The following is a 27,438-nucleotide window of genomic DNA, read 5'->3' as shown; positions in this document are numbered from 1 at the left end:
TTCCATGTGTTTGATGTATTTGATACCATTCCACTTATTCCACTCCAGCCATTAGCACGATACTGTTCTCCTCGATTAAGGTGCCACCAACCTCCTGTGCACTGTATATATATATATGTGTTATTTCATAGTTTTGATGTCTTCACTATTATTCTACAATGAAAATAGTCAAATAAAGAAAAACCCTTAAATGAGTAGGTGTGTCCAAACTTTTGACTGGTACTGCATATAAACATAAAAAAGAAATGTCCTCTCACTGTCAACTGTGTTTATTTTCAACAAACTTAACGTGTAAATATTTGTATTAACATAACAAGATTCAACAACTGAGGCATAAACTGAACAAGTTCCACTGACGTGACTAACAGAAATTGAATAATGTGTACCTGAACAAAGGGGGGTCAAAATCAAAAGTAACAGTCAATATCTGGTGTGGCCACCAGCTGCATTAAGTACTGCAGTGCATCTCCTCCTCATGGACTGCACCAGATTTGCCAGTTCTTGCTGTGAGATGTTACCCCACTCTTCCACCAAGGCACCTGCAAGTTCCCGGACATTTCTGGGGGGAATGGCCCTAGCCCTCACCCTCCGATCCAACAGGTCCCAGACGTGCTCAATGGGATTGAGATCCGGGCTCTTCGCTGGCCATGGCAGAACACTGACATTCCTCTCTTGCAGGAAATCACGCACAGGACGAGCAGTATGGCTGGTGGCATTGTCATGCTAGAGGGTCAGGATGAGCCTGCAGGAAGGGTACCACATGAGGGAGGAGGATGTCTTCCCTGTAACGCACAGCGTTGAGATTGCCTGCAATGACAACAAGCTCAGTCCGATGATGCTGTGACACACTGCCCCAGACCATGATGGACCCTCAACCTCCAAATCGATCCCGCTCCAGAGTACAGACCTCGGTGTAACGCTCATTCCTTCGACAATAAACGCGAATCCAACCATCATCCCCGGTGAGAAAACTGTGACTCATCAGTAAAGAGCAGTTTTTGCCAGTCCTGTCTGGTCCATCGACGGTGGGTTTGTGCCCATAGGCGACGTTGTTGCCGGTGTTGTTGCCGGTGATGCCTTACATCAGGCCTACAAGCCCTCAGTCCAGCCTCTCTCAGCCTACTGCGAACAGTCTGAGCACTGATGGAGAGATTGTGCGTTCCTGGTGTAACTCAGGCAGTTGTTGTTGCCATCCTGTACCTGTCCCGCAGGTATGATGTTCGGATGTACCGATCCTGTGCAGGTGTTGTTACACGTGGTCTGCCACTGTGAGGATGATCAGCTGTCCGTCCTGTCTCCCTGTAGCGCTGTATTAGGCGTCTCACAGTACGGACATTGCAATTTATTGCCCTGGCCACAACTGCAGTCCTCATGCCTCCTTGCAGAATGCCTAAGGCACATTCAAGCAGATGAGCAGGGACCCTGGGCATCTTTCTTTTGGTGATTTTCAGAGTCAGTAGAAAGGCCTCTTTAGTGTCCTAAGTTTTCATAACTGTGACCTTAATTGCCTACCGTCTGTAAGCTGTTAGTGTCTTAACGACCATTCCACATGTGCTTGTTCATTAATTGTTTATGGTTCATTGAACAAGCAAGGGAAACAGTGTTTAACCTCTCTAGGGTAGGTGGCACCAAATCGTCCCACCTACGTAACAGCCAGTGGAATCTTGTGGCGCGTTATTCAAATACCTTAGAAATGCTATTACTTCAATTTCTCAAACATATGACTATTTTACACCATTTTAAAGACAAGACTCTCGTTAATCTAACCACACTGTCCGATTTCAAAAAGGCTTTACAACGAAAGCAAAACATTAGATTATGTCAGCAGAGTACCCAGCCAGAAATAATCAGACACCCATTTTTCAAGCTAGCATATAATGTCACAAAAACCCAGAAGACAGCTAAATGCAGCCCTAACCTTTGATGATCTTCATCAGATGACACACCTAGGACATTATGTTATACAATACATGCATGTTTTGTTCAATCAAGTTCATATTTATATCAAAAACCAGCTTTTTACATTAGCATGTGACGTTCAGAACTAGCATACCCCCCGCAAACTTCCGCGAATTTACTAACAATTTACTAAATTACTAACGATAAACGTTCACAAAAAGCATAACAATTATTTTAAGAATTATAGATACAGAACTCCTCTATGCACTCGATATGTCCGATTTTAAAATAGCTTTTTGGTGAAAGCACATTTTGCAATATTCTAAGTAAATAAGGGTTACGAGCACGGCGCATTTCGTGACAAAAAAAATCTAAATATTCCATTACCGTACTTCGAAGCATGTCAACCGCTGTTTAAAATCAATTTTTATGCAATTTTTCTCGTAAAAAAGCGATAATATTCCGACCGGGAATCTGCGTTTAGGTAAATAGACGAAAGAAAATAAAGCACGGGATCGACTCGTGCACGCGCCTAAGCCCATTATCCTCTTATCGGCCACTTGCCAAAAGCGCAAATGTGTTTCAGCCTGGGGCTGGAATGACATCATTCAGCTTTTTCCCAGGCTCTGAGAGCCTATGGGAGCCGTAGGAAGTGTCACGTTACAGCAAAGATCCTCAGTCTTCAATAAACAGAGACAAGAAGAACAAGATCTTGTCAGAGAGGGCACTTCCTTTAAGGAATCTTCTCAGGTTTTTGCCTGCCATATGAGTTCTGTTATACTCACAGACACCATTCAAACAGTTTTAGAAACTTTAGGGTGTTTTCTATCCAAAGCCAATAATTATATGCATATTCTAGTTACTGGGTAGGAGTAGTAACCAGATTAAATCGGTTACGTTTTTTATCCGGCCGTGTAAATACTGCCACCTAGCCCTAACAGGTTAAACCCTTTACAATGAAGATCTGTGAAGTTATTTGGATTTTTACAAATTATCTTTGAAAGACAGGGTCCTGAAAAAGGGACCTTTATTTTTTTGCTGAGTTTATATATATATATATATATATATATATATATATATATATATATATATATATATATATGGGCTTGGATGACCAGCTTGACCAGGGGTATTCAACAAGGTGTCCGCGGAGCCTAGTACTGCAGGTGGTCCGCAGAAATATATATATAAAGAAGTGTTTTATAATGAATATATAATATAATACAGTAGAAAATATGAGAATATCTTATTTCTAATGACGTCAACGTTATTTCACAACTCCTAATATTGAGCAAATTACACTCACTGGAGTATCTCACATAGACTTTGAAAAATCACCTGTGAATAGGCTACCAGTGCGGTTGAGCTTTCTTGACTTGGACATACATTTTTGCCAACACATGGCTAACTTTTGTTTACCAGCTAAACAGCTGCTCTTCTCAAAAATGTGTTTGGAGTTAACTTTCTAGCTAATAGGTTATGTTAGAATTTACACTTCCTCTTCCAATTATAATGTGGGGAGGTCAAAATAATGAAAAACGATCTACCAAATCTATTCATGTTCAAATGTTGATTACTTCTCCTTGCCATTATCATTCACCTGATGATAAGACAAGACAGTGTATTTTTTTGCTAACGTATGATGTGGGGTCCCTGGGTCGCCTGTTTGCCTGGGAGGGGGTCCCTGGGTTGCCTGTTTGCCTGGGAGGGGGTCCCTGGGTCGCCTGTTTGCCTGGGAGGGGGTCCCTGGGCAAGAAATGGTTGAAGACCCCTGAGCTAGACCATTCTGGACCAGCATAGACCAGCATGGACCAGCATAGACCAGCATGGACCAGCATGGACCAGCTTGGTCGCCAGCATATCAGCATCACCAGCGTAATCTGGTCACCAAAATACCAGCATCACCAGCATAAACTGGTCACCAGCATAACAGCATCACCAGCATAAACTGGTCACCAGCATAACAGCATCACCAGCATAAACTGGTCACCAGCATAACAGCATCACCAGCATAAACCGGTCACCAGCATAACAGCATCACCAGCATAAACTGGCCACCAGCATAACAGCATCACCAGCATAAACTGGTCACCAGCATAACAGCATCACCAGCATAAACTGGTCACCAGCATAACAGCATCACCAGCATAAACTGGTCACCAGCATAACAGCATCACCAGCATAAACTGGTCACCAGCATAACAGCATACCAGCATCACCAGCATAAACCTGTCACCAACATACCAGCATGAACTGGTCACCAGCATCACCAGCTTGACCAGCTGGTCGGCCAGCCTAACCAGCTAGACCATGCTGGTCCAATCAGTTTGAACAGCATAGACCATCATGGACCAGCATGGGCCAGCTTGAAATTTAGGCTGGTCTATGCTAGGTTTTTTTCAGCACGGAACATACTGTACATGAAATAAAAGGTCTTGTATGGCTATTCATCATACAGTAGAAGACAAGTGGTCTTCCCATGGCTAGCACAGGGCTGTCTCTGAACCACTTGAGGCCACATATTTACCATGAAGCTACAATTCTGGCAAACAAAGCAGACACCACATGTCTTCCATACAGCATAGAGCTGCCATTGATCAACAACACCTTGAGGCCATACGAGTTACATCATACTGGAGTTATGTGATACTTGACAGGACAAAAAGGGGAAAACAACAAATGTTTTTTGATTGACAGGGTATTCATTTATCTTATGTAAGTACAGTTGAAGAATAAATCATGTAACTATCAATCATTAAGACCACCATGACTGCTCTCATTACATGAAACATAAAAATAACTTCCATGCCTGCTCACCTGTTTGTTGTTGTCACTGTGGGGCCTCTTGATGGAGACAAAATGGCGGATTTTACTGTAAAGAGATGGAAAGCAAAGCATACTAGATTGGGAACCATCTTTGTGTAACTACCAGTTGCACAAGCAGTTATCAATCCAAGGTGGAAGACCATACAATAGCCTGCCAGTCCCCAGTGCAATAAAGTTAAGATGTGTGGCCCCTTATAGAGGAAGTGATGTCAGTGACTTACCCTCCCTGGCCAATCACAGGCGTAATCTTGACGTGCTGCTGTATGCTGTCACCTGACTTCCTCCTGGCGTAGTAGATCCCCTGCCACTCCTAGAGACAACATAGTCGGAACATACAGTCAGACAACAATATAACATTCATACAACGAAGAAATGACAGGCAGACAACTGTACAGAAAACATTACACATCTATAAAGAATGGATGGATGGTCTTCAAGCAGGTGTTGAGATTTTGGGACTTTCTCAGGATCTCTCACCTCCACTGTGGCTCAGTGTCAGAAGCTCACCTTTCCTTTCTTGATGCAGGTGTTGATGGTGTCTAGAAGATCTGCTCGGTTCTTGTCACTCTTGGGGAGTTCGGTCAGCTCTTTCCCTATTAACTCTCCTTTATGGTATCCCATCATGTGCTCAAACGCTGGGTTCACGTACTGGGGGCGAGGGAGCGAGATGGATAAGAATGATTTGTTTTTCATGTTTGTTGATTTCACAGAATACTTAAACAACACAGAAATGTCAAGAGATACATTGTGTTTCAGTGTGGCTGAATGACTTTGTGTTTGTGTGTGTTTGTGTACCTGTATCACATGGTCTTCACTGGTGATCTCCACAGCCTCCTGACAGTGGTCCAGAGCAGTGAAGACTGAGTTACATGCCCTGAGGGGGAGAAGAGAGGTATATCTGTTAAATCATACTGTGTGTGTGTGTGTGTATTTGTGTGTGTGTGTGTGTGTGTCTGCGTGTGTGGGTTGGTTCTTCTATCCTTGTGGGGACCTAAAATCCCAACAAGGATAGTAAAACAAGGAAAGTTCTCTCTCCTAGGGATATTTCCTAAGTCCCCATGAGGACAATGGCTATTTGAATCTTAAGGGTTAGGTTTAGGGTTAGGGTTACAATTAGTGTTAGGGTTAGAATTAGGGTTAGGGTTAGGTGTTAGGGAAAATAGGATTTTGAATGGAAAATGAGGATACGAGGATTGAAGAACTTAACGTGTGTGTGTGTGTGTGTGTGTGTGTGTGTGTGTGTGTGTGTGTGTGTGTGTGTGTGTGTGAGGACCAATGTACCTGAGTTTGAACTGGCAGCGCACCTCTCCATGTTCTATCTGGAGCAATTCGTTATAGCAGGCAGAGACACTAATGTTCTCCACATACCTCTGACCAGAGATAGAGAGAGAGAAACATGAGCAACATAGTGTACTGTACAGTGTGTAGTCTGCGGATGTGATCTCTGCCTGGGCTCTGAGGCCTTTCACCCTACAAAGCTTGGAGGTAGGGCACGTGATGAGAACTGTGACCTGCTGTACAGTACAGTACAGTACAGTACAGTACAGTACAGTACAGTACAGTAGGTGAACACTGCATGTGTTTAGAAGATGAGCCAGCTGACTGACTGATTCAGCAGATGGATGATAGGATAGCATGCTGAGTGTTTTAAGTTGCCTGGCTGAGTTCACTTTACAGAGTCACAGAGGAGTTGGTGGTGGCAGATGTTATGCCATATAAAGGCATGTCCTCTTTTCCCCCTATAGTACATAGAGAACATATAAGGAGGAAGAAGGGAACATATAAGGAGAAGAGTACATACTCTGCTGAATCCGGCGCAGAGGAGCGGACGAACAGACGGCTCCTCCTGATCTAAAGGCCTATAGAGAAAGAACAGCATAAACACCACACACTATGACATTATCATCATCAGCCCACATAAGATATACACCACATATCATTATAGAATACACACACGTGTATGTTATTATCATCATCAGTGAGGAAACATATGTGTTTGTTTACTGTTGTTTGGTGTTTGTGTATGTAACTCGAGTTGTGAGTTGCGGGAAAAAAATCCTCTTGAAGGGCAAATAAACGCCATCAATCAATTCCGATGTATACTTACGTCTGTGGCACAATGGCTAGAACGACTGTGTGTTCTGACGGCTTTGTGGCACGGATCAACCTGGATCAACAACACAATAGAAAAACACATCACAATATAACAGGTTGATAAAAAGAAGCATTCAAAATCCCGCAGGTGGTGAGAACAGCATTATCAAATACAGTGCCTTCAGAAAGTATTCACACCCCTTGACTTTTTCCACATTTTGTTGTGTTACAACGTGAGATTAAAATGGATTTAATTGTATTTCTTTGTCAACGATCTATACAAAATACTCTGTAATGGCAAAGTGGAAGAAAACTTTTTTTCAACATTTATGGAAAATAAAACACTAATATATCTTGATTAGATAAGTATTCAACCCCCTGAGACTTTGGCTATGATTACAGCTGTGAGTCTTCCTGGCACACCTGGATTGTACAACACTTGCCCATTATTCTTCAAGTGCTGTCAAGTTGGTGGTTGATCATTGCTAGACATCCATTTTTATGTCTTGCCATAGATTTTCAAGCTGATTTATGTCAAAACTGTAACTAGGACACTCAGGAACATTCAATGACATCTTGGAAAGCAACTCCAGTGTATATTTGGCCTTATGTTTTAGGTAATTGTTCTGGTGAAAGGAGAATTCATCTCCCAGTGTCTGTTGGAAAGCAGACTGAACCAAGTTTTCCTCTAGGATTTTGTCTGTGCTTAGCTCTATTCCATTTCTTTTTATCTTAAAAGACTCCCTAGTCTTTGCCAATGACAAGCATACCCATAACATGATTAAGCCACCACCATACTTGAAAATATGAAGAGTGGTACTCAGTGTGTTGTGTTGGATTTGCCCCAAATAAAATGCTTTTGTATTCAGGACAAAAAGTTAATTTCTCTGCCACTGTAACAGATTGGCAGTCGTGGTGAAGGAATGAGGCACAGGAAGCAGCGAGCACAGGGTAGTGGCGTATTTAATTTACACTCACTCATCAAACAAATACTCCCAAACACAGGGGAGAAAACACACACGGCGTAAAATAGCGCCGACACGAACATGAGCCGTCACAATAGAAATAATCCCGCACAACACGGAAGCGGACCAGCTAACATAAATAGCCCCGCTAATTACCCAAACTAAACACAGGTGCACAAAACCAAAAAGAAGGGAAAACCAAAAAGGGAATCAGTGGTAGCTAATAGGCCGGTGACGACGACTGCCGAGCGCCACCCGAGCAGGAGGGGGCGCAACCGTCGGTGGGAATCGTGACAGCCAAATATTTTGTAGTATTAGTTTAGTGCCTTATTGAAAACAGGATGCCTTTACTTGTTTTTTATTCTGTACAGGCTTCCTTCTTTTCACTCTGTCATTTATGTTAGTATTGTGGATTAACTACAATGTTGTTGATCCATCCTCAGTTATCTGAAAATCACCATTGGCCTCATGGTGAAATCCCTGAGTGGTTTCCTTCCTCTCTGGCAAGTGAGTTAGGAAGGGTGCCTGTATCTTTGTAGTGATTGGTTGTTTTGATACACCATCCAAAGTGTAATTAATAACTGCAGGATGCTCAAAGAGATGTTCAATGTCTGTTTTTTTTTTACCCATCTACCAATAAGTGTCCTTTTCAAAACATTGGAAAACCTCCCTGGTCTTTGCACTTGAATCTGTGCTTGAAATTCACTGCTCAGACCTAATTGTATGTGTGGGGTACAGAGATGAGGTAGTCATTAAAAAATAATGTTAAACACTATTATTGCACACAGAGTGAGTCCATGCAACTTATTATGTGACTTGCCATAGCAAAAGGGTTGAATACTTATTGACTCAAGGCATTTTAGCTTTTCATTTTTAATTCATTTGTAAACATTTCTAAAAACATAATTCCACTTCGACATTATGGTGTATTGTGTGTAGATCAGTGACACAACATCTCAGGTTGTAACAAAACAAAATGTGGAAAAAGTCAAGGGGTGTGAATACTTTCTGAAGGCTCTGTATATGTTTTTGACCACATATGAGGACTTGAAGTGCTTTTGTGCTTTACCTTAAAAACTCCCTAGCTCATGAGGCAGGTTTGACAGTAATGTGTGATTGAGTTTGACTTGATAGTTTCATTTGACACACACACACAACATGAAAGGTGGCTTTCGAATGAGTGCCAGTCTAAACATGTGGGCAGTGAAGGAGTGATGTCATTGGCATATGAGAGGAGAGAACATTTCTCTACTTTACACAGGCTCACCATGGACACACTGTACTGGAGAAAGATGGGAAGCAGGGAGGGGGGAGAGAAGTAGAGAAAGAAGGAGAGAGAGGAAGAGAGAGAGGGGGAGAGAGAGAGGGACAGAGAGAGAGAGGGAAAGAGAGAGAGGGAAAGAGAGAGAGGGAAGGAGAGAGAGAGGGAAGGAGAGAGAGAGGGAAGAAGAGAGAGGGAAGGAGAGAGAGAGAGAGAGAGAGAGAAGGAAGGAGAGAAAGAGAGGGAGCGAGAGAGAGAGGGAAGGAGAGAGAGGGAGCGAGAGAGAGAGAGAAGGAGAGAGAGGGAGCGAGAGAGAGAGAGAGAAGGAGAGAGAGAGAGAAAGGGAGAGAGAAGGAGAGAGCGAGGGAGAAAGAGTGAGGGAGAGAGAGAGAAAGAGAGGGGGAGCAAGAGAGGGAAGGAGAGAGGGAGAGAAAAGGGAGAGAGAGGGGAAAGATTGAGAGATTTACGATTTAATTTATGATTTTTATTAGGATCCCCATTAGTCTGATGCCAATGGTAACAGTCTTCCTAACGAAAAAGACATTACAGGCAAAAATACTTTACAATTTCTATACATTTAAAACATAGACGTTACAGACTTATATATTCACTGAGTATTCAAAACATGAACACTGTCTCTTTCCATGACATAGACTGACTAGATGAATCCAGGTGAAAGCTATGATCCCTTATTGATATTAAATCCACTTCAATCAGTGTAGATGAAGGGGAGGAGACATGTTAAAGAAGGATTTTTAAGTCTTGAGACAACTGAGACATGGATTGTGTATGTGTGTCATTCAGAGGGTGAATGGGCAAGACAAAAAATGTAAGTGCCTTTGAACGGGGTATGGTAGTAGGTGCCAGGCGCACCAGTTTGTGTCAAGAACTGCAGCGCTGCTGGGATTTTCACGCTCAACAGTTTCCTGTGTATATCAAGAATGGTCCAACACCCAAAGGACATCCAGCCAAAGGACACAACTGTGGGAAGCATTGGAGTCAACATGGGCCAGCATCCCTGTGAGTGACGGCAAAAGCCTCTTGGCTGGCATGAGACAGGGAGGGAGGGAAGGAAGGAGAGAGAGAGAGAGAGAGCGCAACAGACAGACAGCGACATATGATGGGTCTTTATTGAGAAGAGAGAAAGCGACTTTCTCTCTCTCTCTGCTTCTGGGAAAATATTACCATGCATGACCAATAACTCATAAATCACTAGATACTATATGAAGAAGCATATGATGGTCTGGCCACATGATAAATACTGGGTGGGATCATTAGGACAGTTTAAGCTTTGAATGTATTTAAGTAGAATAGCAGGGAGAGGGTATGCTGCAGGCGCCAAGGCCATATATAGCAGGCTTGTTAGTGGCTGGTACATAAGAGTAAAAGTAGAAATCAGAGGATACTAGCACTATGCCTGTAGAAAGTCTACTAGACACAGATGTATACATAAACACCAGCAGGTAACTAGAGAAGCCAAAAATAATGTGGAACTTGAATGAAAAAAACCAGCCCCACTACACTCTTAGAAAAAAGGATTCCAAAAGGTTTATTTGCCTGTCCCCATGGAAGAACACTATTTGGTTCCAGGTAGAACTCTTTTGGGTTCCATGTAGAACCCTCTATGGAAAGGGTTCTACAAGGAACCCAAAATAGTTCTACGTGGAACCAAAACGCTTCTATCTGGAACCAACAAGGGTTCTTTAAAGGGTTCAACAGCTGTTAGGTGAAGGATGGAGCGGGGGAGGGAGGGAGGGAGGCCATGTGTGTGTTGGGCAGTTATTAAAACAAAGACTCAATCCAATATGTCCTAAAAACAAGTCATGGGTGCCCCCGATACACACACACACACACAAAAGCTCAACAGTGCGTGATGTGGAAAGTAGCATCCGACTAATACAGACCTCTAACACTAACCTATAAATAATGAAGTGACTGATTGGAAAGTGGAGAAAGTTAAGTAACTCAATTTGTCCTTATAAGTAGGGAAACTAGCTAGGCCAATTGATTATTATTATTATTATTATTATATATATTTTTTGGAGGGGGGGTAGATCAGCTTTAATATTGTAGCTTCCATCAATGTAGTCTGCATCATTTCCAATCCCCCACATATTTCTGTAAATATATATTTATATACAGTACCACTCAAAAGTTTGGACACACCTACTCATTCAAGGGTTTTCTTAATTTTTACTATTTTCTACATTGTAGAATAATTGTGAAGACATCAAAACTATTAAATAACACACATGGAAACATGTAGTAACCAAAAAAGTTGACACCCTTTGCCTTGATGACAGCTTTGCACACTCTTGGCATTCTCTAAACCAGCTTCATGAGGTAGTCACCTGGAATGCATTTCAATTAACAGGTGTGCCATGTTAAAAGTTAATTTGTTAATTTCTTTACTTCTTAATGCGTTTTGAGCCAATCAGTTGTGTTGTGAAAAGGTAGTGGTGGTATACAGAAGATAACCCTATTTGGTAAAAGACCAAGTCCATATTATGGTCGAGCGATTAGGGAATGGCCGATTAATTAGGGCCGATTTCAAGTTTTCATAACAATCGGAAATCGGCATTTTTGGACACCGATTTGGCCGTTTTTTTTTTTTTACACCTTTATTTAACTAGGCAAGTCAGTTAAGAACACATTCTTATTTTCAATGACGGACTAGGAACGGTGGGTTAACTGCTTTGTTCAGGGGCAGAACGACAAATTTTTACCTTGTCAGCTCAGGGATTCAATCTTGCAACCTTACGGTTGGTTAACAAGTCCAACGCTCTAACCACCTGCTTTACATTGCACTCCACGAGGAGCCTGCTTGTTACGCGAATGCAAGCCAAGTTGCTAGCTAGCATTAAACTTATCTTATAAAAAACAATCAATTAATCAATCATAAATCACTAGTTAACTACACATGGTTGATGATATTACTAGTTTATCTAGCCTGTCCTGCGTTGCATATAATCGCTTAGGTACACGTTGCTCCAACCATAAACATCAATGCCTTTCTTAAAATCAGTACACAAGTATATATTTTTAAACCTGCATATTTAGTTAATATTGCCTGCTAACATGAATTTCTTTTAACTAGGGAAAATGTGTCACTTCTCTTGCAAACAGAGTCAGGGTATATGCAGCAGTTTGGGCCGCCTGGCTCGTTGCGAACTGTGAAGACTATTTCTTCCTAACAAAGACAGCCGACTTTGCCAAACGGGGGATGATTTAACTAAAGCGCATTTGCGAAAAAAGCACAATCGTTGCACGACTGTACCTAACCATAAACATCAATGCCTTTCTTAAAATCAATACACAGAAGTATATATTTTTAAACCTGCATATTTAGCTAAAAGAAATCCAGGTTAGCAGGCAATATTAACCAGGTGAAATTGTGTCACTTCTCTTGCGTTCATTGCACGCAGAGTCAGGGTATATGCAACAGTTTGGGCCGCCTGGCTCGTTGCGAACTAATTTGCCAGAATTTTATGTAATTATGACATAACATTGAAGGTTGTGCAATGTAACAGCAATATTTAGACTTAGGGATGCCACCCGTTACATGAAATACGGAACGGTTCCGTATTTTACTGAAAGGAAAAACGTTGTGTTTTTGAGATGATAGTTTCCGGATTCGACCATATTAATGACCTAAGGCTCGTATTTCTGTGTGTTTATTATATTATAATTAAGTCTATGATTTGATAGAGCAGTCTGACTGAGCGGTGGTAGGCAGCAGCAGGCTCGTAAGCATTCATTCAAACAGCAATTTTGTGGGTTTTGCCAGCAGCTCTTCGCTGTTCTTCAAGCATTGTGCTGTTTATGACTTCAAGCCTATCAACTCCCAAGATTAGGCTGGTGTAACCGATGTGAAATGGCTAGCTAGTTAGCCGGGTGCGCGCTAATAGCGTTTCAAACGTCACTCGCTCTGAGAATTGGAGTAGTTGTTCCCCTTGCTCTGCATGGGTAACGCTGCTTCGAGGGTGGCTGTTGTCGATGTGTTCCTGGTTCGAGCCCAGGTAGGAGCGAGGAGAGGGACGGAAGCTATACTGTTACACTGGCAATACTAAAGTGCCTATAAGAACATCCAATAGTCAAAGGTATATGAAATACAAATCGTATAGAGAGAAATAGTCCTATAATTCCTATAATAACTACAAACTAAAACTTCTTACCTGGGAATATTGAAGACTCATGTTAAAAGGAACCACCAGCTTTCATATGTTCTCATGTTCTGAACAAGGAACTTAAACGTTAGCTTTCTTACATGGCACATATTGCACTTTTACTTTCTTCTCCAACACTTTTTCTCCAACACATTATATAAACCAAATTGAACATGTTTCATTATTTATTTGAGGATAAATTGATTTTATTGATGTATTATATTAAGTTAAAATAAGTGTTCATTCAGTATTGTTGTAATTGTCAGTATTACAAATAAATAATAATAAAACATTTAAAAAAGCGGCTGATTAATCGGTATCGGCGGTTTTTGGCCCTCCAATAATCGGTAGCGGCGGTTTTCAGCCCCCCAATAATCGGCATCGGCCTTTTTTGGTCATCCAATAATCGGTACCGGTGTTGAAAAATCATAATCGGTCGACCTCTAATGGCTACCACAGCTTTCTGCAGCGATACGCCACGTCATCCCATCTGGTTTGTGTTTAGTGGGACTATCATTTGTTTTTCAAAATGACAATGACCCAAAACACACCTCCTAAGGGATATTTGACCGATAAGGAGAGTGATGGTGCTGCATCAAATGACCTGGCCTCCACAATCCCCCGATCTCAACCCAATTGAGATGGTTTGGGATGAGTTAGACCGCAGAGTGAAGGAAAAGCAGCCAACAAGTGCTCAGCATATGTGGGAACTCCTTCAAGACTATTGGAAAAGCATGCCTCATGCCTCATTGGAATGCCAAGAGTGTGCAAAGCTGTAATCAAGGCAAAGGTTGGCTACTTTTTTGATTACTACATGATTCCATGTGTTATTTCATAGTTTTGATGTCTTCACTATTATTCTACTACGTAGAAATAGTAAAAATAAAGAAAAACCCTTCAATGAGTAGGTGTGTCCAAACTTTGACTGGTACTATATTTTTTAAATCCTGCGTATCTTCATTTCCATAATTAACAAATAATATGCGTAATAACGTAGGCAGTTCACGCAAAGGATTGTTATCTTATTGTGTTTCATCCTATATTGTCCCTAAAATCAGCAACAGATGTGGGATACACACACACACAAACACCACTCAACCCCTTTCCCCCACAAACAACCATAAGCTCAGATGCTGAACAGTTGTTCCATCCCTGAGCCAAACTCAAGAAAGGACTTGATTTACGAATGCATATACAGTTGCAGCTGTTTGAGAAGGCATGCAAAATTGAGATAAAAATGTGGAGATTTGATTAACCATTGTCAAATCCTAGCTGATGGAGATCAAATACACCCCCCTTCCCCTTAAACACACACACGCTGGTCCCCCGTTGTGATCATTTTCTCAAGCCTCTCTGTGAAGTCAGACCTTTGATTACTTTGTGCCACCAGGGCCACAATAATAGAACAATTGAGTTGATTAAGCATTAAATGACTTATATTGAGCCGGAATCTCACTTACAGTACATCAAACAGTTAGACCTACAGAGGCATGATACATTCTGTAGAATCATTTTCATCCAGGAATGTCTTGGTAACTGTGTGACAGTTTGTATTACCATCATCTCAGACAGACAGACAGACAGACAGACAGACAGACAGACAGACAGACAGACAGACAGACAGACAGACAGACAGACAGACAGACAGTTTGTATTACCATCATCTCAGACAGACAGACAGACAGACAGACAGACAGACAGACAGACAGACAGTTTGTATTACCATCGTCTCAGACAGACAGACAGACAAACAGTTTGAGCTCACCGGCAGACAGCCTCTGCCTCAAAGTATTGTGAGTGGCGTCCATCAATGACAACGATCTCGTGGCTCTTGTCCAGGAAACATTCGACGGCGGACTCGGGCGTTCGGGCAATGTTACACCTGAAACCCGCCCGGTCACACGCCCACCAGAAGGCATCGCTCTGACCATCCTCCTTCGCAAACACCAGCAGGACCTGGGATGGAGAGAGAGAGAGATGAACCTGGAGAAGAGTCCCCTAAGCAAGCTGGTCCTGGGGCTCTGAAAAACACAGACCCCACAGAGCCCCAGGACAGCAACACAATTAGACCAAACCAAATGAGAAAACAAAAAGATATCTACTTGACACATTGGAAAGAATTAACAAAAAAAAAATGGAGTAAACGAGAATGTTATTTGACCCTAAACAGAGAGTACACAAAATACCTGACCACTGTGACTGACCCAAACTTAAGGAAAGCTTTGACTATGTACAGACTCAGTGAGCATAGCCTTGCTATTGAGAGAGGCCGCCGTAGGCAGACCTGGCTCTCAAGTTTCCACCACAATATGAGGTGGAAACTGAGCTGCACTTCCTAACCTCCTGCCCAATGTATGACCATATTAGAGACACATATTTCCCTCAGATTACACAGACCACAAATAATTAGAAAACAAACCCAATTTTGATAAACTCCCATATCTACTGGGTGAAATACCACAGTGTGCCAACACAGCAGCAAGATTTGTGACCATTGTAAATACAATCCATATTTATGTTTATTTATTTTCCCTTTTGTACTTTAACTATTTGCACATCGTTACAACACTGCATATAGACATAATATGACATTTGAAATGTCTCTATTCTTTTGGAACTTCTGTGAGTGTAATGTTTACTGTTCATTTTACTTTTGTTTATTATCTATTTCACTTGCTTTGGCAATGTTAACATATGTTTCCCATGTCAATAAAGGCCTTGAATTGAAATTGAAATATATGAGAGAGAGAGAGAGAGAGAGAGAGAGAGAGAGAGAGAGAGAGAGAGAGACACAAAAGGTAGCTCGCTGACAAAACATTGCTGATTATACAAACATGAAGCCAGGACCGGTAGACTAATAAGCTTATCAGTGCTTGTTAAGTGCTGATATATGGTACAGCACTTAATAGTTCATTGACACAGCTTCACACCCTTTCCCAGGAATTTCCTCGTCCAATGAAAGCCTGCTATTGTTCCTTAAGAAGAGTATCCAGGAGCCAGGTAGATGATAGTTATTGATGATTGATGAGAGCTGTATTTCACACCAACAGGTGTCTGGCCTGTACTATATACACCAACCTGTTGGTCTTCATCTTGTATGGAAGCTTTACCTATACTTAGAAGAGCAGTAAGAGACAAGAGAGAAGAATGGATGGACTTGTTTACACAGCTCATAGATATATAAAGAGAAACAGAGACAGGGAGAGCAAGAAGAGAGGAGAAGGGATTAAAGGGAGCCGTCTCGCCAGTCATGCGCGGCTGCTGACAGGACAGACTGGCAGGGGCATGAAGAAAAGAAGGGAGCAAAGGATGGAGGAGACGAAAGGAAGATGAGAGCGGGAGAACAAGAAGCTGGCATTGGTAGGAGGCTGTGAAAGGTCTACACCGTTTGATCCCGACCTGGGCTGTGGAACCATGGTCCTGCTCTGTGTAACCATGGAGCTGCCGTGTGACATTCCACACACACACACACACACACCGATCTGATGCCGACCCGCCCTGCACCCGCACACGGGCCAGACAGGGGTCGCCACACGTACGCATGGCTCTGTGTGTGTTGCACGCTTGGCAACACAGGCACATACAGTATATGACATACCTGATCCCACTGCCTCCAAAGTGGATGTGGTTCAAGAGGACCTTTATCATACAAGTGCTAAGTAGTGTGTATGTACAACCACATAATATTGATTAGTCACAGTGGTTTCCCTAAGTGGTTTACATATAATAATAATAAACTCAGCAAAAAAAGAAATGTTCTCTCACTGTCAACTGCATTTATTTTCAGCAAACTTAACATGTGTAAATATTTGCATGAACATAACAAGATACAACAACTGAGACAAACTGAACAAGTTCCACTGACGTGACTAACAGAAATAGAATAATGTGTCCCTGAAAAAAGGGGGGTCAAAATCAAAAGTAACAGTCAGTATCTGGTGTGGCCACCAGCTGCATTAATTACTGGAGTGCATCTCCTCCTCATGGAATGCACCAGATTTGCCAGTTCTTGCTGTGAGATGTTACCCCACTCTTCCACCAAGGAACCTGCATGATCCCAGACATTTCTGGGGGGGGAATGGCCCTAGCCCTCACCCTCCGATCCAACAGGTCCCAGATGTACTCAATGGGATTGAGATCCGGGCTCTTCGCTGGCCATGGCAGAACACTGACATTCCTGTCTTGCAGGAAATCACGCACAGAATGAGCAATATGGCTGATGGCATTGTCATGCTTGAGGGTCATGTCAGGATGAGCCTGCAGGAAGGGTACCACATGAGGATGTCTTCCCTGTAACGCACAGCGTTGAGATTGCCTGCAATGACAACAAGCTCAGTCCGATGATGCTGTGACATACCGCCCCAGACCATGACGGACCCTCCACCTCCAAATCGATCCCGCTCCAGAGTACAGGCCTCGGTGTAACGCTCATTCTTTCAACGATAAACACGAAATTAACCATCACCCCTTGTGAGACAAAACTGCGACTCGTCAGAGAAGAACACTTTTTGCCAGTCCTGTCTGGTCCAGCGACGGTGGGTTTGTGCCCATAGGCGACGTTGTTGCCGGTGATGTCTGGTGAGGACCTGCCTTACAACAGGCCTACAAGCCCTCAGTCCAGCCTCTCTCAGCCTATTCTGGACAGTCTGAGCACTGATGGAGGGATTGTCCGTTCCTGGTGCAACTCGGGCAGTTGTTGTTGCTATCCTGTACCTGTCCCACAGGTGTGATGTTCAGATGTACCGATCCTGTGCAGGTGTTGTTACACGTGGTCTGCCACTGCGAGGATGATCAGCCGTCCGTCCTGTCTCCCTGTAGCGCTGTCTTAGGCGTCTCACAGTACGGACATTGCAATTTATTGCCCTGGCCATATCTGCAGTCCTCATGCCTCCTTGCAGAATGCCTAAGGCACGTTCCCGCAGATGAGCAGGGACCCTGGGCATCTTTCTTTTGGTGTTTTTCAGAGTCAGTAGAAAGGCTTCTTTAGTGTCCTAAGTTTTCATAACTGTGACCTTAATTGCCTAATGAAACTAGTTAAACCAAATTAAACTAGTTCAGACAGGACAAACCGTTCAGTAAGGGAGAGGAATGATTAAAAAAATAAATCTCACTTAAAGGGAATGTTTTCGATTATGGGGGAGGGGAGAGCGTAAGGGAGGGATAGAAGGAAGGAGAGGTTGATGCTTAGCTGTAAGCTGTTAGCGTCTTAATGACCGTTCCACATGTGCATGTTCATTAATTGTTTATGGTTCATTGAACAAGCATGGGAAACAGTGTTTAAACCCTTTACAATGAAGATCTGTGAAGTTATTTGGATTTTTACAAATTATCTTTGAAAGACAGAGTCCTGAAAAAGGGACGTTTCTTTTTTTGCTGAGTTTATATGTCATTTAGCAGAAGCTTTTACCCTAAGCGACTTACAGTCATGCATGTATACATTTTACTTATGGACTTTACCTTGAGTCGAACCTAGCGGCCTGCTCTCTATCAACTAAGCTACAGAGGACACTGTTATACACTGTTACACTCAGGGCAGGACAAGCAGAGAGATGGGCCTCTACTCCTAACTGCTCTACCACGTTGACTCAGCCAATCACAGTTCAGAGATTAAGCCTCCATCTCTGCACACCCTTGGCCAGACAGACAGATAGAGGGATGAACATACGCAACGGACAGACAGAAGGCTGAGGCTCCTGGAGAGAGAGAGAGAGAGTGGTTGGCAACATCTAGCTGACTGGCTTTAGACCAAGTCTTGTTAGTGTGACTCCTCTTGCTGTAGAACCAAGGCATACAGTGTGCAGGAGACATACTTCCAGTTTAGTACAGATGTAGGATCTTAATTTGATCACCCTGTTGCTTCATTTAAAAAGGCTTCTGAAGTTTGTAATTTCCACTTTGAAATTTCAGATTTGATTTTCCCTTATGAAAAATGCATCAACCCATACAAAAATGTCCATTAATTATAATCCACACAATAATTCACATTTCCTGTTGCTGCAGGATTATTTTCCTACTGTAGCAAACTGGCTCAAATGAAGATCCTACTTATTAGAGACCTACTATGTCTCCTTCATCTCCTTTCCAAGTCATCAATCTGATGGATGGATCAATGGATCATTCCTAATAGGCATGGTTTACTCCTCACCTCCAAAACACAATGTAAATGCTTCTCCTGTGTTTTCAAGTGGTGGCTGTGTTTTTATTTATTTATTTCACCTTTATTTAACCAGGTCGGCAAGTTGAGAACAAGTTGTCATTTACAACTGCGACCTGTCCAAGATAAAGCCAAGCAGTTGGACACATACAACAACACAGAGTTACACACGTTTCTCGATATGGTTTGTTAAATTCCTAGTCCAAAGATAACTACTGCAGGGTTCCCAAATGTGTCGGCCCACGACTCGATTTTCATTTTAAAAATGTGCGACCCCACCATGTAAAAAGAGTGATGTAATCAAAGGCCAATGTTTACTTTGGGGCTATGACAGTCTATTACAAATCAGCCTGACAGTACGTTTGACAGTATTCAATCTGAAGGAAGTATGGTTTGAAGTAACTGAAATGCATCAGAAAGGTATTGGGAAATTCAGAAGATCATCAGGCAATCATTTTGTATGATCTTCAGTGTCATCATTGATGATGTTCTTCTCCCCCTCTGATTTAGTGGCTGGTCCTGTCCACTCTGTTCTAATGAGTCTTGAACAGCTTGTGGTCATTGTAGAGGGAAACAGAAGAGACACGTGTTCCTGAGTGTTATCTTTTTAGTGATGGGGTAATAATATGTTGTAGCGTAGCCCTTTTTTGCAGTCAAATTACCTAGTGGCCTCATGGGTGGAATGTTATTCATATTTTTCATCATTTCATAATTCTTTTTTTTTTTTAATTAAATGTACGCTGAAAATCTGGTGTTTATATGTCAAACGGTTTTATTATATTTCACTCTTCTGTGATGTACAGTATATAAAGTGTAATATTGGGATACAAACTCAAAGTACATTTCAACTGTATATCTGACATGGTACAGGTGTCTTCTTTTTAAGCCCATAACCATGTATGTGAGGTGTATACTTTTGTTTCAAAGTAGATTTGTTTAAGACTCCCAAGAAACACTCTGTGTGACCCTGATTTAACCCACAGCAGTAAAAAGTTGAACCATTCAAAAGAGCCACATTTGTAGGAATGAAACAGAAACCACTGTTTATTACAACCACATCTACGGGCTATTGGAGGTTACTGATGTAACCCCGGTTCAATGAGCCAAGCGCAATTATTGTCATTTTTTTCAGAGATTCTCTCCTGATCCCATTTTCAAATAAGGCAACCCCGTATGGTGTTGCGACCAATGGTTAGGGAAACGCCGGTCTACTGTCTTATATAGCCTATAGTCAACTACAGTACACCCTCTGAGCCCTCTGGTAAATCATTTCTCTGATATAGGCGAAGTACTGTGACAGTGTGCAGAAATGAAGGAGCCAGAGATTTGGAGCTACAGAGTCTTTCCAGGGCTCTGAGGAAATGGTCAACGTCAGGAGGAAACTTTTAGCATGGAACTCTCTCTTCCAGAGCGTTTTTCTCTTCCTCTTTTCATCTCTCTTTTCTCTCTCTTTTTCTCTGTCTGTTCTAATGGGAGTGAGTTATAAAGGGAGGAGGGAGTACAGTAAAGTGTGTGTCTGTGTGTGTGCGCTCTACTGCTTTAGGAGAGTAGTTCAATGTTTTTATGGAGCGTGTGTTGAGGGCTGTATGTGGCCTCCCTTACACAGCCTGATAAAGAAGAATGGACGAGGGCTGGATATGAGGTTTGAATGAAGGCTGTAGGGATGGATGAGGTTTGGATGAGGTTTTATTTGGCACAATAAAGAGGAATGGATGCGGGGTAGAGCATTTCAGTATGACTTTTCTTTCAAATACTTCGAGAGTTTGATTAAGCCGACCAGATGATGGGTGAGGTTTGCACTTTTGGGACTATTCCATTTCTCAATCAAGTGCAATGACAGAGAAGGCAAAAGACAGAGACGTATGTCTAGATGAACTGTTCCACAACAAACAGATCACACCCCTGACCTTGAGTAACTAACTCTCCCTTTCCTTAGTTACACAACAGTGGAAGGAGCCTGGGAGCTAATCTGGCCTTCTAAAAGGCTCACACTGCCTTAATGCCAATCCATAGGACACACATGCCCCAACCACATCATTAACCCCAGCTAGCAGCTGGTCCCTGTACAACTAAAACCTGTCTCAGCTCTCTACACAAGGCCCGGACACTAGAACCTCCACCCACACACTTCTATTAGGTTCAAAGTGTTATATAAATGCGCTGTCCTTATGCCATGTTGTGTCATGTGGTGTGTCCTTAAAAACATCATGCAATGATAGATCACATCCCATTCAGATACAGCTAAATCACATCCCATAGAGATACAGACACAGTCACATTTTATGTAGATAGAGATACTCCACTAGGCACAGACGACAATTCAATGTCTATTTCACCGTTGATTTAACCAATGGGTGCCTAGTGGGACTTGTTTACAGACCTGGCTTAAAATATATGTATTTGATTATGTGTTATTTAAATGCTTATTTTCTGTATATTTCAGTATTTTCAAATAATGTGGTCGGAATCAACTACTTCTATTGGAAGTATTTTCAAATCATTTCCTATAAATAGCCTACTATTTCAAAGTATTTTCAACTACTTATTTCAAAAATTATTTCAAATACCTGGGTTATTAAATGCATAGGATTGTATTTGAGTATTTTCATATACATGCCAATACTTTCAAAGCGTATTTCTAAATACATTCCAATATTCAACTACTTGTGTTTTCATATAAAAAAAATATCTGAAAACTTAATACGAAATGTATGTGAAAGAAACATTATTTGAATCCAGGTCTGCTTGTTTTATGCATTTGTTTTATTCTGGGATTATGAACACTAACAATGACTGGTTGTAAGCAGCTCTGCGCAACAGCATGCCAAACGACTGAAATTTAAATTCAAATTTACAGGCCCCAAAAGTCATTATAGCAAATTACTCTGATTAGGCTTTCTAATCACATCCTGTTCCGTGCCAATCAAAATGGCCACCACTCCAATGCCTCTTGTAGCTTGAAGAAGAGAGAAACTGCCCATGATGGGCTCTACCCCTGAACATGTAACTTCACTGAATGCACAACAGAATACAGCAGGCTCCTGATAATTGACAGACAGTGAGCACTAAACTGGAGCATGCTGTTACCAGGAGAAATACAATGTAGAGTGCAGTTTTACCTGAATTGGTTCTTGGGTCAGTCTCATAGGTCCTATACACTCTTCTGTGGCTGATACCTGGAACACAAACAGGGAGAGAGAGAGAGAGAGAGAGAGAGAGAATGAGCTCATGTTCAAACAAAACAAAACAATGAATACCAAGAGTAAACAAAGAGAGAGCAGAAGTAAAAACTGAAATGTAGAAAACAGAGAAACAGAGCACTGCTTACCATTTTACCCTCTCCTTCGAGTACCATTCATGCCCTGCACCTCTCTCTCGCTATTGCTTTTCCTCCTCTCTCTCTCTCTTTCTCTCTCTCTCTGATGGTGTCAACTAATTAATACTCCATTCTGTAGGTAAGTCCATAGGCAGGTATTGCTCAGTAAAAGACTCCTGGGAAAACCTTCTTTAGCTTACTGAACCCTGTTACTGTATCACCTCGCAGGAAGGATTTCTGGCTACTGAACTGTTGACTAACGGAGCGGCTTAGGACGTTCCACACGCAGACACACACACACACACACACGCACACAAAGTATTAGCGACGCAGCAAGAGCAGGTCCATTACAAGCCTATTTCCAGAGTATTAAGGGCTGTGCTGGCTGGATGCAGACAGACAGGTGTATGTGAGTAATGCCTTGTGGAGGAGCAGTACTAACACTGTTGATAGACTGAAGTTAACACAGCTTCAAAAATGACATGTACAGTACATCACATCACAGGCAATGACATCTCACACCAATACCTCACCCAATATGATCAAGTTGACAAGTCTCTACATATGCAGTATGTCAAAACGACCCATATCTGTCTCTGTGCCTCTTTGGACATCAGGCATTAACTGCTTATGTCATCATCGTCACAGCTCAATGACTCACTAGCTGTGAGTTAATTGTCCCTCTTGGCCCCCCTTCCAGAGTTGAGTGAGGCCAGCTCTGGTTTGCTGCGGTCACATCAGATGGATGAGGGGTTGTTTGTGTTTGTTGGACGTTAGTTAGGAACTGATGTATGGCCTATGTTGTATGGTGATTATTACCAACAATGAGCTCATTAGGTTTCTGTCTCTGTCCCCATCTCTGTCCCTGTCCCCTTCTCTGTGCCCATCTCTGTCCCTGTCCCCTTCTCTGTGCCCATCTCTGTCCATGTCCCCTTCTCTGTGCCCATCTCTGTCCATGTCCCCTTCTCTGTGCCCATCTCTGTCCCTGTCCCCTTCTCTGTGCCCATCTCTGTCCATGTCCCCTTCTCTGTGCCCATCTCTGTCCATGTCCCCTTCTCTGTGCCCATCTCTGTCCCTGTCCCCTTCTCTGTGCCCATCTCTGTCCCTGTCCCCTTCTCTGTGCCCGTCAATGTCCCCGTCTCTGTGCCCGTCCCCATGTCTGTCCCTGTCCCCATCTCTGTGCCTCCTCTGGTCCCTGAACTATGTAGGTGTAGCAGGACGGAGGGGCATAGATGGGTGTATAGAGAGCCTGAAGCAGTGACGGCTTAGAGCATAAAACTCTCTACGACCTCTCTCTTTTTAAAATCTCTCTCTCTCTCTCTCTCTCTCTCTCTCTCTCTCTCTCTCTCTCTCTCTCTCTCTCTCATTCCTGTCCTATTTTATTTTACCTCTCTCTTTTCGTGTAGTGTGCAATCATTTTCCCTCTCAGTATGCACCAAAGCTAACACTGGCCTATGTTCTTCCACAGTGCTGTGTGTGTGTGTGTGTGTGTGTGTGTGTGTGTCTGTGTGTGTGTGTGTGTGTGTGTCTGTGTATGCTGCAGCTCTGGCTCAGATAAAAGACTATGAAAAGCTGAAAGCTCTCAGATACATTAGCTAACCCCTTAGCACACATACATATACAGTACACGACACGTGCACACACACTCTCTCACACAAAAACAAAAAACACTTGCATCCTTTCCACTTCAAATTCTCTTCTAGCCTTTCATCAGACCACCTGGTAGCTGAGACCTGTCTGTCTGTCTGTCTGTCTGCCTGTCTGCCTACCTGCCTGCCTGCCTGCCTGCCTGCCTGCCTGTCACATTATCCGTCTGTCCGTCCGTCTGTCCTGAATGTAGAAGAGGCCAGGTACATACTGTAACAGAGAACACAAGAGTACCATCTACCTGTGTGTGTGTGTGTGTGTGTGTGTGTGTGTGTGTGTGTGTGTGTGTGTGTGTGTGTCCATAAGCATAACAACAGGGTCAAGGGAAATGGGGGATACCTAGGTCACATATAACGTGTCAAATCAACAGGTACACATCTCTCTCATTCAGGGCAACATTCAGTTGTACAACATAAAACAAATGCAGTGAGACTCAGTGAGTAACTTACATACATATTGCTCATTATGGGTTTACCTGCTCTAAATACTGTATCAGCTACCAACCAACCATACCTTCCATTTCCATAGAAATATATTACCAATATCTCAGGCTTCTGTAAAGCAGAGAATACGCTTCTGTAACAATGTTAACAAATGGTTCATAAAATGTCCTTTTTTCTCACCACATGTTGAAATGAAGCACTGAATATCTCTATTTTACTCTAATATGATTAAAAGTCTCTCATTATCAGTTCATGTTCTTCATCATGATGAGCAGACTGAGGGACTTACTGACTGTGAGCCATAACGGAAGTAACATTATACAATGTCTTCTTACCATGCAGTGTGATGTGACATGGGGAAGCACGGCCTGGACAGACTTAGATAACACCTACATGAGACAAGACACTTATCAACATGTAGTAAGACCTAATGACACCACGGTATGAATTAAGCATTAGAGACCAAGAACGTTTAGAAATTGTACCAGTAATTCACAGAAGTGAAGTAGCAGAGGAACCAGGAAGTGGGAATACAATGAGGGTTAATTCCCTAAACACAGCAGAGTCATTTTTCACAGTCTTGTCCAATAAAGAACAACCAGTTATACTCATAAACACAGAATCATCTGACTGCTGCTACTGCTGGGTGAGGGCATTTTAACACGCACACACAAACACATGCACACACACGCACGTGACGCATGCACGCACACACACACGTTTGTTTTACTATACTTGTGGGGACCTAAAAATGTATTCCCATTCAAAATCCTATTTTCCCTAACTCCTAACCCTAACCATAACCCCAAACCCTAACCCTTAACCTTAACCCCAAACCTAACCCTAACCCAACCTTAACCCCAAACCTAACCCTAACTCCTAACCCTAAACTCCAAACTTTAAAACTAACTCCTAACCCTAACCCAACCTTAACCCCAAACTTAACCCTAACTCCTAACCCTTAACCTAACCTTAACTCCAAACTCTAAACCTAACTCCTAACGCTTATACTAACCTTAACCCTAACCCTTAACCCCAAACCTAACCCCTATCCCTAACCTAACCTAACCCAACCTTAACCCCAAACCCTAATCCTAACCTTAACCCCAAACCTTACCCTAACTCCTAACCCTTAACCTATCCTTAACATTAACATTAACCCCAAACCCAACTCCTAACCATAACCCTAATTCTAATCCTAACCTTAATTTGTACCCTAACCTTATACCCCTATGCCTAAAATAGCCTTTTCTTTGCGGGGAGCGGCAAAATGTCCCCACAAATGTCCCCACTTGTCCAAATTTGACTTGTTTTAATATCTTTGTGAGGACTTCTGGTCCCCACAAGGATAGTAAAACCAAATCACACACACACACACACACAAACAAAATCTATACACGGACACAAACCCTTATCACCATAGCAGTCCTATTGATGAATATAAGTGTGTGTTTATCTTTCACCTAAAGCTTAATACCAACAAGCACACTTCTTTCCACCTCTCAACCTCTCCCCAGATGGTTAGAAGGAGCCAAAGCACTGAGCTCCAGTGCACAAAACACAACTAACTCTCTGCTCTATGACACATATGACCCCAGTAAATTAACATATGATTTGCTTTTCTGTATAGGTCTTTGAACTTAATTTCTTTGAACCCCCCTTAAAGGACATCTATTTCATAATAGGCCTAATTTAATGGCCTTCATATAGTTGGTAGACTTTTTCCAGAAGGGCCCCCCATAAAATTGGCTTCTCAGAAGTTCTAGTCTTTGTTCACAAGACCCTGTGACTGGGGTGACCAGTGTCTGGGTGTGGGTGTGTGTGGGTGGGTGTGTGTGTGTGTGTGTGGGTGTGTGCACATACGTGTATGTGGTCCAGGACAGCTATATTATTAGTGGCCTGGTGGTGACCGGCTCATGGGTTCTGCTCTAAGCACACTGACCCACTTCTTTATCCCTTGTTTTGAGATGGACAGACAGTAGCGGAGATGAAATGAAGGAGAAAAACAGCCTTGGCTCCCTGCCAGGGGCCCTCGAACCCCCTCGACTGACACTATTATTTGTCTGCTACACAGAAATACTGTGTGTGTGTGTGTGTGTGTGTGTGTGTGTGTGTGTGTGTGTGTGTGTGTGTGTGTGTGTGTGTGTGTGTGTGTGTGTGTGTGTGTGGGGCTATCAGAGATGATGACGATGCTCATGGCAGTGAGTAAATAATGAGTGGTTTGGATGATAATGATCAACATGCATTTTGAGGTTGGAATTAGAACATTTGCAGTACAAGAGCTCTTTAGAAACACGGACACAGACACGGACACAGACACAGACACATCACACAGACACACATCACATCACACAGACATAACACATCACAGACACACACATCACACATCACACAGACATCACAGACACACACATCACACATCACACAGACATCACACATCACATACATCACACAGACATCACACAGACATCACAGACACACACATCACACATCACACAGACACACACATCACACAGACATCACACATCACACAGACATCACACATCACACAGACATCACACAGACATCACACAGACATCTCACATCACACAGATATCACACATCACACAGACATCACACACATCACACAGACATCACACATCACACAGACATCACACATCACACAGA

At 42.6% G+C, this 27,438-nt stretch overlaps 1 protein-coding gene across 1 annotated transcript in view; it reads right to left on the bottom strand.

The window, feature by feature from the left end:
* Window positions 1-22,731, bottom strand: part of LOC115186225 (high affinity cAMP-specific and IBMX-insensitive 3',5'-cyclic phosphodiesterase 8B-like) — a 51,514-nt gene extending 28,783 nt beyond the window's left edge. The window contains exons 1-10 of the mRNA XM_029745900.1: window positions 22,694-22,731; window positions 22,485-22,541; window positions 14,977-15,167; window positions 6,833-6,892; window positions 6,527-6,584; window positions 6,007-6,095; window positions 5,521-5,599; window positions 5,233-5,373; window positions 4,947-5,035; window positions 4,690-4,771 (exon numbers count right to left, since the gene is read on the bottom strand). Of these exons, the coding sequence (XP_029601760.1) occupies window positions 4,690-4,771; window positions 4,947-5,035; window positions 5,233-5,373; window positions 5,521-5,599; window positions 6,007-6,095; window positions 6,527-6,584; window positions 6,833-6,892; window positions 14,977-15,167; window positions 22,485-22,541; window positions 22,694-22,720 (873 nt within the window). The 5' untranslated portion in view covers window positions 22,721-22,731. The remainder of the gene's footprint in view (window positions 1-4,689; window positions 4,772-4,946; window positions 5,036-5,232; window positions 5,374-5,520; window positions 5,600-6,006; window positions 6,096-6,526; window positions 6,585-6,832; window positions 6,893-14,976; window positions 15,168-22,484; window positions 22,542-22,693) is intronic.
* Between the last annotated feature and the right edge of the window lie 4,707 nt (window positions 22,732-27,438).

The sequence above is a fragment of the Salmo trutta genome, unplaced genomic scaffold, assembly GCF_901001165.1.
Source record: "Salmo trutta unplaced genomic scaffold, fSalTru1.1, whole genome shotgun sequence".
Lineage (NCBI taxonomy): Eukaryota > Metazoa > Chordata > Actinopteri > Salmoniformes > Salmonidae > Salmo > Salmo trutta.
The sequence above is the reverse complement of the archived record's forward strand: the minus strand, read 5'-3'. Positions and strand labels throughout refer to the sequence as shown.